The sequence below is a fragment of the Pleurodeles waltl genome, chromosome 2_2, assembly GCF_031143425.1.
Source record: "Pleurodeles waltl isolate 20211129_DDA chromosome 2_2, aPleWal1.hap1.20221129, whole genome shotgun sequence".
Lineage (NCBI taxonomy): Eukaryota > Metazoa > Chordata > Amphibia > Caudata > Salamandridae > Pleurodeles > Pleurodeles waltl.
In genome coordinates, this window is record NC_090439.1 from 318,976,901 (window position 1) to 318,989,139 (window position 12,239).

The 12,239-nt window shown below is 43.9% G+C and overlaps 1 protein-coding gene across 2 annotated transcripts in view; it reads right to left on the reverse strand.

Annotated features, from left to right (window-relative positions):
• ATP9B (ATPase phospholipid transporting 9B (putative)) overlaps positions 1 to 10,614 on the reverse strand; it is a 2,250,419-nt gene extending 2,239,805 nt beyond the window's left edge. Inside the window, exon 1 of one of the 2 annotated variants that reach the window (XM_069219789.1) lies at positions 10,481 to 10,614. In XM_069219789.1, coding sequence (XP_069075890.1) covers positions 10,481 to 10,566 — 86 coding nt within the window. In that variant the 5' untranslated portion in view covers positions 10,567 to 10,614. The remainder of the gene's footprint in view (positions 1 to 10,480) is intronic. The other variant, XM_069219790.1, reaches the window with a different exon arrangement.
• Positions 10,615 to 12,239: the final 1,625 nt, after the last annotated feature.

Genomic DNA, 12,239 nt, shown 5'->3' on the forward strand with positions numbered 1-12,239 from the left:
AGGCGCACAGTCAGGGCGCATAAGCACCAGCTCATCCGGGCCGTCAAGATCAGTAACCCCATTTGCCACATTCCATCTGCAGGAGATCAGGGCAGGCCAGCGGCCAAAGGAGTAACGGAGCAGGTGAGGCCGCACGGCGCAGTTGGAGGCCACAGAGCTAGATATTCTGACACAAGTGGACATGCCAGCAGCCGGAGGAGAGACAGGGCAGGTGAGGCCGTGACTGCGGGGACCAAAGAGAGGGTCCCAGGCAGCATGGTGTCCCGGACAGCATGGTGTCCCAAACAGATCCCAGCAAGAGGCGAACCCAGGACCGACGCTGCATCCCATACAGAAGCCGGTGAAAGAGGCTGGGGCCAGGGCTAGAAGCGAGGCAGCAGCATGTTGGGGCCCGCTCCCCCCCTATTTCCTTGCACCTGGCAGCAGGAATGTGCTGGGTGTGTGGGGGGGGGGTGACAGTGTTAGGGCCCACTCCCCCCTTTTACCTTGCACCTGGCAGCGGGGATGTGCTGGGCATGAGGGGGGGCAATCAACAGCCTGGGGAGATAAAAGTGAATGAACTGCAGGCCCAGAAAAGCTCACCTTTCTCTGACTGCACGTGGGAAGAGTGGAAGACATAGTGGAGGGCTTATCCCAACCCTAGACATAGCGCGCCACAGGGACCCTGTAACTTCCACGGCACAACATAAGTCCCATAGAGAGAGTGAGCTATTAGATTGCCCGCCCCACGACAGTGGAACCAACATAGACTGGCGCACAAAGGGGGGGTGCGTAAAGGACGTAGCCAAGAGGGAGAAGAAGTGGTGGAAGTTGCAGGTGTGAGGACAGAAGAGAGGCCCACAACCAGTGCAGCATCCCTGGTGCGTTGAACCGGATTTTCAAATTGGAGGCCCCAGGGGCAGGAACAGACTATGCTCCATACCGAGGATTCACCCTGCGCTGACAGGTAGTGAGGCTTATATGGGAGTGCAATTGGAGGGCCTGAAATTGTGCTAGAAACTCGAGAGCTGGGCATCCTGACATTCTCTTATAACTGCACGCTCAGCGGGACCCCCACCATTATGGCGCAGTCTGTCACTCATGGTGCCTCTGCAGGCCCAACACCTAGGCCTTGGGAGTGCGCACATATCAACAGCATGCTTGTGGGAGGCACTGGGGCCCATGAACCCTAGTACTGCACACGAGAGGCAAGCCCTGACACAGAAGTTGGTGACAACTGCAACCCCGGGTGAGCGCTACATCGAGGGATGTGTTGGAAGAGTAGCTTAGTGAGGTGCGCAACAAGGACATAGAAACGCACCCTCACCATAACAGAAAAGGGCAGTGACGTCCCCTGGACCCATCATGACCGAGACAAAGAGCAAAGGGCCTCTTGTCAGGGACGGCTGGACAAATATACCAGAGTGGTGCCTGCCCCAGTGAGGAAGCCTCAGAGTCTGCTAGCTTGTAGGGTGTGAAACAGGACAGTAATACTTCAAGCCATCTAGACCTCATGCGAAATACTAGAAGGAAAGTTGGGCGAGGTTAGATTTGCAGTCTCCCTCCTCAGACAGGATCTTAGAAACATGGCTGATTAAGTATCATCTGCTGAAACAAGAACATCTGACCTGGAAGACACAGTTCAGACTCTGTAAAGAAGTAACAGACAGCTGCGCCATGAGCAAAGACATATTGTGGAGACTGGAAGACTCTGAAAACAGAACGAGAATAAACAACCTGAGATTTATGGGTTTTCCAGAAGGAGTGGAAGGCCAAAACATACCAGCGTTCTTGGACTCAGGGCTACGACGAATGCTTCCCAAAGACAAACTGTCTACCTGTTTCATAATCTAGTGCACACACCATGCATTTGGTAATAAACCATCCCAGGGGCTCCCCCGAGACCAATCATTGCAAGATTCCTGAACTACCAGGCTAGAGATACGGTACTAATAGAGCCTGAAAAATGGGGGAGATCAGACATGAAAATGCCAAGGTAAAATCTTCCCAGGCTATACCTATGAGGTGCAGCATCAACGAAGAACGTTTGACTGTCAAAGCCAAGCTGCACAGCACACAAATCAAATCTATTCTCTTCTTCCCGGCAAAGCTGAAACTGATTTTTCAAGGAAAGATGCACATTTTCCAAATCCCTGAAGAGGTATGGGAATGGCTGGAGCAAAGGCCCCGGGTGAAGGGGACAGTAACAGAAGGATGGAAGTTCATCCCACAAATGGGTCAAGTTCAAAGCCTCCAGCCAAGCAAAAGCTCACCGAGTGGGACAGGTCTATACAAAAGAGATGGGGCACACCTAAAGGGAGTTCAAAGAATTCACAGCAGTCCTCTGTATCCGAAGAAGAGACACGTAAAGCTTCCAAAAAACATTAAGGAATGACGGCAAAGAAGATATTCAGGCACATGACATCTAGGGAAGACTCAGCATCAGACACAGACCAACCTCATCCACTAGCGCAAGCCATCACATTGCTTGAAAAAGACCCAAGTGAAGCTGCATCGTCCCCCCAGACAGACCAGCTCACTGAACCAACAGAAAAAATTTAACCCATGGGAAGGACAAGAAGTACAGGGCATCGGAGTGGTCACCCCCATTCTAGGTAGAAGCAGAGATATGGACTGTGGTGACATGCACACCAACAAGTGACTGGTGGTTGCTGGCCAATACAGCAAACTATATTAAATGAACTGAATTGAAGTTCAGTCCCATTGTGGGTTTTGGGGGGTGGGATGGAGAGCCTGTAGTTCCTAACCTCCGATATCCCTCATTAATACAGAAACTAAATACGGGGCCCAATCCTAGCAACAAGATTAATTGGAATCATCACCCTTCAGATCAGTGGGGTTTTGTTCCCAAGAAAGCCACTAGAATAAACCTATGCAGACTTCTTACCTGGTTAGGGGCCATAAGAGAGAGGAAAGAACTCCATATGCTATTGTCTTTCAATGCTGAGAAGGCATTTGATGCCGTCCACTGGCCCTTCATGAAGACAGCCCTAAGGAAATTTGGATTCGACCTAAATACCTAAAGCGGATAACACTATTGTTCCACTGCCCACTGGAAGCCGTGCAAGTCAATTAGGTGACATCAGAGATTTTCTGATTGAGAGGGGAACGAGGCTGGGCCGTTCTGTCTCCCTGCTACTATTCGCCCTGGTGCTGGAACCCCTAGCATGGCTGATCTGCCAGCATCCAACATTGTTAGGCTTCCAGGTGAGGGAGGGGGGATGATGAGAGAATTTTGCTATACGAGGATGATATTCTGCTCTATGTTGAAAAAACGCATAGGAAGTTGCCAGAGCTGTTTCGCATCATTGAGCAATATGGCACTCATTCAGGTTACATGATAAACAAAAATAAATCCAGTTTATACCTCTGGGAAAGGGGGTAAGTTGCAACACCTAGAACTCCCTGCAAACCTGAAAATAGGATTGTAGTTTCTCACACGATATCTAAGAAACTTTCAGGGCCATCCGAGAGCTAAAATCATTCTGCTCCCAGCAAAGGGAATACCACCTAAATACCGCACAACACTACAAATACATGGAACTGTACCATGCATGAGAGGCGGAGAAGATAGACCTCACTGACCTCTTGGAATATGCCTCACTGGAAGGCAGAAGGTTACAATGGGAGATGAATGGGAAAACAGTCTCCTGGACATACAAAACTATCAACAACAACATACCTGACACACATAAAAAAGCTGCTGGAAAGATGGATAAAGACCTGGGCGATATGGACGGCACTGAATGGGAGGTTGCCCTGATGCATCTGAGGGAAGTGGCTATCAAAACAAGGTTGCGGTTAATCTAATTCAAAATATTCCACTGGGTATATTTTGCCAAGTCATATTTGCATCTGATGGGCAGGGCCTTATCTCCTGACTGCCTGAGATGTGGGTCAGCCATAGGGACATTCCTGCACACTCTCTGGCACTACCCCACCATACAGGTATACTGGACCAAGATACCGAGCGAGCTAGACGTAGTATAGGAAGAAAAGATCCAATTAGACCCTACATGTATATTGTTGGGAATTCCAACAGACATAGACCTCCCTAGGCCCAAACTTCTATTTGCCAATTTAGGACTAGTGGTGGCCGAAAGAGATGTTGCTAAATACTGGGGGACGGCAGAGCCTCCCTCAAACAAAGACTGGAAAGCGGGTCTGGACTTCTATATTATTGCAGAAAATGTGACGAACGTACAAAGCTAGAGGGGGCCCGAGGAAATTTCACAAGATTTGGGATCCATGGAGGATCTATTACGATTGGAATTAGAATGCGAGAGGGAGGGGACTTAGCACCAGGTTACACGAGGAACATCCACAATAGCCCTTAAAGATGTATGATACAGAATTATTTACCCACAGGGTGCTTGAAATGTTATTGTGTTATATTGCACACCAATCAAACAGTATTTCATCCCCATGTAATAGTTTTCAAAGTAGCCCTGAGGGGCCTATTGTTTGTTTCACTATAATGCACAATAAAAAATACAGTTAAAAAAAAAAGGGTCAGCTGATGTGACAGTTCATTGTTAGTGCTCATAGAGCCAGACCCCTTTGGATGTTGGTCCCTGGGCAATTGCAAACTGTCCATGTTTTAAAATGGCTCTGCAGTATAGACAAGCCTGAACCAGTGGTCCGGCTCATCCTTAACTGCCGAGAAACATACAGAAACTTCAAACTATTTGGGGAGCAAACTACACAACAAACAAAATATAAGAACATGATAAAGACTTTAAACTGTAGAAAATGTTTCTTTAACATATGGAAGTGTTTCAATTTATATTAGTTCACAACATTGCGTTGACATTTTGTTTGAATTGGAAGTTTCTGAACATGAACTTTAAAACATTAACCCTCTCTCCTGACAAAGCCATGAGTGAACAAAGCGTTCGAATTGGCAAGTGTCACTTCTGTCATGGCCAATATTATTATTTTTATGGATGATGGAAAATTACAGGTCATTGAAGCATATAAAAGTGAGGTTTTTACACAGGATCCAGCTTGAACTGAATAACTTAAATGTGTTCTCAAATGCTACTATAGAGTAAACTAGACAAATGAAGCACTTTGATTTGACTTACATCACACAATGTAGTCATGTGCGTGAGCCAGGATTTGAACCGATGTTTCCCGGTCACACACAGTGCAATTGAGCAACTGACTAGATTACTTTCGTTTTCTCAATCCCCTTTAGCACCAAAGGACAGTGTTTTACAGGTCAGAAGTTAATTTGACACAATGTCTAAAAGAAAGGTACAAAGTGAACTTGAGGGACTGAGGAACACCATATCCTAGCATCACTGGCGTTCTCAGTGGTTGAAGGGCATTAAAAAACTTTGTATACTATTATCCTGGGTACAATGGTGCTAGCTAGGGTCAGTGAGCATAGAGGCAAAATCAAAGGCGAGACTAAAAATAACAAAATATTCTGGAACTATTTTTTTATCTTTTACCATCAGGTAACTGCATTTAAAATGATGCACACCTTAAATGAAAAATACATGCAAGTTAAAAGAAAATTCAGTGCAAAATACACTATTTTATGTTATGAAACTCCTTTTGGTTATTGTGATCAATTACGATGTATGTGTGTGCAACCAGAATCCCATATACCTGAATTCTGTTTGGCTCAGCAGTAAATGGTTGCTTTTGTATATTTAGTGCCAGGAAATCTCTACCCGTCACAGAAAGCCCTGTGAATGTGTGAGCCATTATTTTAAATGTGCATTACACACAAAATCATAAAGGTTGCCACACAATGTGGACATCATTTTAGGTTAAAGACAAAAAAATATTTTCGAAGTATAGAATTTAGAAATATGGAGATTGTGCCTAGTGTAGTTATACAACTGTCCATTGAAAACATGCACTGCATAGCTCAGCTTGGAACGCCGCTACAATAACCCTCAAAAAGTATAAATCTGTCTTCAGGAAGCTTAAAAGGTCTCCATCAATTAACACCACCTCTACTGGTTCCCAAGCAGCCTTTGCATCACCAACTACAAAGATCTACATTTCCTTTAAGGCAGCCGGCAACCTGGTGAGAAGGCTTGGTTCTTGTTTATGTGTCTGACCCTCCCTCTGGATCACAGCATAGGACACCTTCCACTTCAGCTGAGGCATTTAAATTGTAACACTGGTCTTTAAGTACAAATGCTAAAATTACAGACAAATGCAGTCCGTTGAAATATCCAACCACGGACAACGGACTTTGGGGTTTACTCACAGATAGTCTATGAAAATTATAGGCAGGTGGTCACCCTACTCATGTGCCTTCAAGCTCTTGGTTGCACTCGTCTGGGCCATTCCTCAGTTGACAGGCCACGCCAAGGCCCAAACATCAAGTGACTCATTGTCCACAGGTCCATTTATGTTCAAAATGGCAGCTCGGTGCCACCACAGACAGGTTGCTGCTGGGCTGCTCCTCTCCATTCTATGACTCTCTGCTTCATTTTATCACCTCTAGATTGCCATAACACACAGAAACCCTGGTCCGTGTCAGAGGCCTTGCAGACAGCGTGTGTTTTCATTACCTCGTAATCCAGGGCCAGTCCAACACCCCATGGCTGTGCCACATCATGGACTTACCCACCAAGAATACTGCAGTTGGGCATGGAGGTCTACAGAGCTCCTGTGGCCGGATTAACGTGTGCTCGATCTTCCATATTCCAGCACACAAAGAATTAGCCTCTCTGGCTGGGTCAGGTAGGTAGGACATTGCAGAATTTTCAGCCGGTAAAATGGGAGCTCACAAGAGGCACTTCTAGCAAGCCACCTTGCCTGGCCACGCTAAAACAGCACCAAGTTTAATATGTTTGTAAGGGGTTGTGTGCAAGAATTTCTCCATAGCGATGTGAGAAATGAAGAAGCTCTTACAGGAAATGCTTACTTCAAGTTACCACTGCTAAAGGGGGCTTCACTCATTACTGAATCATAAGGTGGGCTTACTTTTTTAACTATTTTTTTTTTTTTTAAATAATGTCACAGTGTAATATGTGTTTATGCTATTTGACCCAAGTTTATAAACTGTTAGGACTTGATGAGAAGTAAGTAAGGTCGGATGTGTCTTAAGAAGTAAAACAATACTATGGTCGGATCTTTTATTCCACGTTACAGTAGCTTTAATTGATAACAATTGCACTTCTCTGTACAGCAGAGTTACATTCAATGAGACACTACAGGCATTGTCAGCAGGCTAGTTAAACTGTTATTTAAAAGCACTGCTACTTCTTAAGAGGACAGTAATAGCTTTAATTCGGGGCTAATGTATTTTTATAACTAATAAAGAAATAGGGCCCCAAATCCCAGACCACCACCTAATGACCAATTTTATTAAAAATATATATATATTTGTGGGTGGTGTAATGGTGCATGCCTATTGATACCTAGTTAAGACCCTCAATCCCAAACAGTAATAATAAAAACAATGTATATTATATTATATTATTGAATCAGTTCACACACTTTTTGTGAACCGATTCACTACTGATGAATGATTTGGGGAGTCAGCATCCCATACATGGTTCTGCTCTGCTATACGTTTAATGTGATCCTACAAACATTTCTCAACAGCGCTATTACCCTTTTAGTGAAAGAGTGAACATACACAATTATAAACACAGCTGTCATACAGTAATTTCGTCAGGAGCCTTTATAAAGTGCATGTAGCTCAGAAGCATCAATGTGCCTGTTGGGTCAAAACAAATAAAACTGTTTTGTAAAAATAGTTACATTTTCAAATGCTAATTATTTTGCATAGGTACTTTGGTTTTGCTGAGAGCAACAACAGACGATTCCACCACTGAATCTCTAGAACTTTTTCGAAGGAAGCAAAAGACAACGCTCTCAGCCCATTGATTTAAAAAAAATCAAATGGGAGCGAAAACAACCAATCAAGGTTCCCAGTAACTAAGCCACTATCATGAACAATGCTGTAAATCAGAGAGGGTGCCTGGAATCTTTCAGTGTTTACAGGTGGAAGCCAGTGAAGCCTGCAAGGGTAGGGGCTTGGGCTGAAACATTCCCAGCGACTTACACCTATCACAACCCAGGCAACAAAATATTCTAACTTGTGAAGCCGACCATGTATATCTTCTTTGTGGGTCCAAACCATAGGATGCCTAAAGGGAGAAAACAATAACATTCAGGGCTCGAGTCAAGGGTAGACATGGGTAAACAGCATGTACCCATTTTTTTCACAGGCTGGACTCTGTCTACCCTGCCAAGAATGTGGGCCCCACAGAAATATGCTAAGCTTGTCCCAAGTAATCTTTGTAGACACCAGGACACATTCAGCAACACCTGTATTTTTGCTTTTGTTCCAAGCAGAGACATGCAGGCCGGGAAGGGGCTTGTCAGATTCCAGGTGGGCCCATATCAAAGGCGAAAGCTAAGGGGCCATCAGACCTACTTTTGTTGAAGTATCCTGGCTGGGAGCTACAGAGAGCCTCACACCTAAATGCAAAGGAGGGGAAACAAAGGCGCACGCTCATCTCGTCACAGGTACCTAAGAGGGATGTTTTTGGCTCTGTTCAGCTCCTGTATATAAGACATAAGCATGCACTGTAAGATCAGATGTGTTGGTCTGTTCCAGTATTTACACAAATAAAGATTAAATTGTCACTATTTTATTTTATTTCTTTTATAGCGCTACTCATCCCAATGCAGGGTGTAAGAGCGCTTTACATCACACATACATATTATGGATTGACAATAAATCATATGTGTGGAAAATCAATGTACAGGGTGTGTTCCATCTGACAGTGAGGGTACCCATTTACATAAAATAAAAATGTGTCAACTGTGTGTCACAGGATGCGCTCTGAAGGAGACATATTAACCCACTATACTACTTTGATTCGGACAAAACATTACTTTGATTAGACAAAACACAGATATCTCCAGCAAATATGTTAACCTTCAGAGTTATCTTACCATTATTATTATTATTATTCCCTGTGATTTAGTTGGCATACAAAGTTCTTTGCAGAAATTACCTTAACTCCATAAGATATTTTAAAATGCAGACTTTGCAGCCAATTAAGCAGAACATATATACTGCCACTATTCTTATTTACTATTTCTGTTTGTCAGAATGTTAAAAAGTAAATGTAAAAGTTGAGGCCCAGATTTTGCTTTGGGTTGCTTCTTTTGGGCACAACCCTGGTGCAAAATCGAATTTGTTAAATATTGTAATGTGCTCAAATGCACTCATGATAGACCTGCTAATCATGTGCGTGAGGTCTTAAGATCTGATGTTAGTATCCCCCCCCCCTTCAACTTCTTCTTTTAGGGCTTGTGCTCTGATAATATGAAAAACTACTGCCAATCATTAATTTTCTTATAGGCCATGCTCAGCTTACGATGATGGCCTTGGAATTAATCGGCATGAGCTGCTAAACATTATGGTATAACAACAAGTGCTACTAGGCGGGTAAGCGCGAACATTTTTTCGTCAGGACTTAGTGGACAGCAAAAGCACTGATTAGTTGTGTTAGGATACCTTACGAGAGAGATTTGGTATTTCTGTGACAACACAAACATCAGAGTTGTTATATTCAAACTGTATTTCTTATTTTCCATCAGTGGCTATCAGGAGGAAGGAGGGATTTCATCTGGTTAATCGCATGTCAAGTTTGTGTCTTTTGTGCTAATAATTAAGATAACCGTTCTAATCCTGGAAGTTAACACTCAAACCCAGCAACGCCCGTTACAGTGGTATATTTCGCCAGAAAAACAGTGTCCTATCCTGAAACCTGCAGCATACGTACACTAGCTGTAAACTGATGGTTGAGCTTCTTAGGTCTGGAATACCTGATGGGGTTTTGTACTAAGAAGTTTACTTAAAGATATTGCCTGTTACTGATTGTAAGGGGCAAAGGATAAACTAACATGACTGTTTTGTGAACCGTGGGTTATTCTGTCATCTTAGACAAGTCTGACACTTTCAAGGAAAATGGAATTGCAGAGGGAGCAAGAGCATCCTCCAAGATGCCATCCAAAGGAAAGTATGGGTCACCTGAGGAAGGAGTTGCTAAGGAGGCTCTTGTTATACAGAAACCTATAAGCACCAACGAGTCCAAGAATTTAAAGAACACACTGAAACACAACGAGGAAAGATGCTGTAGAAATCATATATTTGAAGAGTAGCTCCTTCAGAAGTATACACATCAAAGACACTGACTGACCGCAGGTGCTGAAAGCAACGTGCTGCCAACCATTACCTCACACCTTGATCTCAGGTGGCAGATGACTGGCTCACCGAGATAGCCACGTGCCAAAACACTCTCAAGCGGGCCGTGCCAATGAGACCCCCACCACGAGGAGGAGGTCAGTTCTGCTTGCAAAAGAATAAATATCTCGCTTCAACACACTTCAGCACAGGTCTGTTCTCTCTGCTCTCTTGAACCTGGGCACTCGCAGATTCTGCCCCTCACTTCCCTGAACGTCGCTCCCTTCCATCTGGACACTTTACCTGTTACTCTGTCTCTCTGCTGTCCTGTAATAGGCTGCTCGCTTCTGAGCGCTACGCACCGGGCGCAGGGGAATGTGATCCGCCATGTTTTGCTCCCCCCGCAGCGTCTGTGCCTTAGGTGACGTCACTCAAACGCTCCCCATAGGCTCACATACATGCAGCGTCGGCTGCTGTCAGATTCAGGAATGGAAGTGCCTTTCTTCTATTTCCATGACTATGAGCGAATGTGCTTCTGCAACTCCACATGACTGGAGGTTCACCCAGCTGGTCGGAGTCACGTGGGAGTGGGGTCGTGTGTTTATGTTTTGAAAACGGGGCGGGATGCGGGTAATACTAATTAAACACCTGCCAACGTTGCGCAGTTGCGAACATCCAACGGATTTTCATATGGTGTTTGAAATAAACTGTAATGAAGAACTGGACAAATCGTGCAACTCTGAATTAAAAAAAAACTAGTAAGAAACTTCTCTCAAGTGCTTTATAAACTTCATTGCAACGGGTCTCGCGTTTTAGCTATTTGCGTTGTAAATTCCTAACCGGACTTTTCTTGCCACATAAACTAATAATGAAAAGTAAAATAGTTTCACATATGCGAACTGATGGTCGCCATGAGCGTAAAGGAGAGACAGAAAAGGAAACAAGTTCGCTGGCAGTGAAACATCGTAAAAGTGCAATTATCCATGTAACCAGCAAAAGTGCAATTTTCTATGTAACAAGGTCAATGTCAGGCAAAGCCCTCGACTTCTGCCAGCGAGATCGCACTGCGCAGGAAATTAAAAGATTGTATTTTTTCAGTAGTTTACCGGTGCACTCGAGCAGGGCTAAACACCGGAAAAGGCATGACCTGTGCATGCCTTTCACAAATGGAATAAATAAAAAAGTTTCTAGCTATCGTGTCAAGAATTTTCAGTTCTATTAAGGACACCAGGAGGCGAGGATTATGCTTTCTCTCTCTTTACTGCAAAAACTCAGCAGCCAATCACACTGCAACAAAACAAAAAACTACATTTCCCATGAAACCCTGTAGTTTGAGTCCACCAATCATAGTACATCCCTCTGTATATCAGTCTCTATCTCCACAGTCCTTCCTCTTTCTTTGCGATAAAGTTAAAAGTATTATAAACCAACAGGACACTTCTGAACCTTCTCCCAACGGACAGCGTAGAACTGTGCTGAATCACAACGATCGTAGAAGGCCAAATCAGGACTCCGAATGATCATAACTGGACCGGAACTGCCAGATTCAAACGTGATCAAACTCCTTTGTTTTCTGTACCTAGAAATAAAATAAATCATAATAATATCCTCCGAACTCACTAGATCTATATCTTACAAGGGCGGGTAAATCAAACTGCAATAATCATGTTTTAATACACTTTCCATCATTGAACAAACATATATTACAGACTCTCCCAAGGGAGGGATAATCCTCACCTCTGTGTCCTTAATTGAACTGAAAATTCTTGACGCAATAGCTAGAAAAAGTTTTATTCTATGACCCGAGGCTTCGGATTATGCTACTTCAAAGCATTAACAACATTTGACACCACATCAACAATTGGTTTATGATAAAAGACTTTAAATGTAGAGTCCGATGACCAATCAGCTGCTCTCATAATATCCTCTAAACGAGAACCAAACAAGAATGACTTAGAGGCCATCGCACCTCAAACCAAATATGCTCCAAATCTAGAAATATCTATACCGGCTTCTTGAAGAATCCAGCGAACCCAACGTGCCAACGTTGCTGCCGAAACAG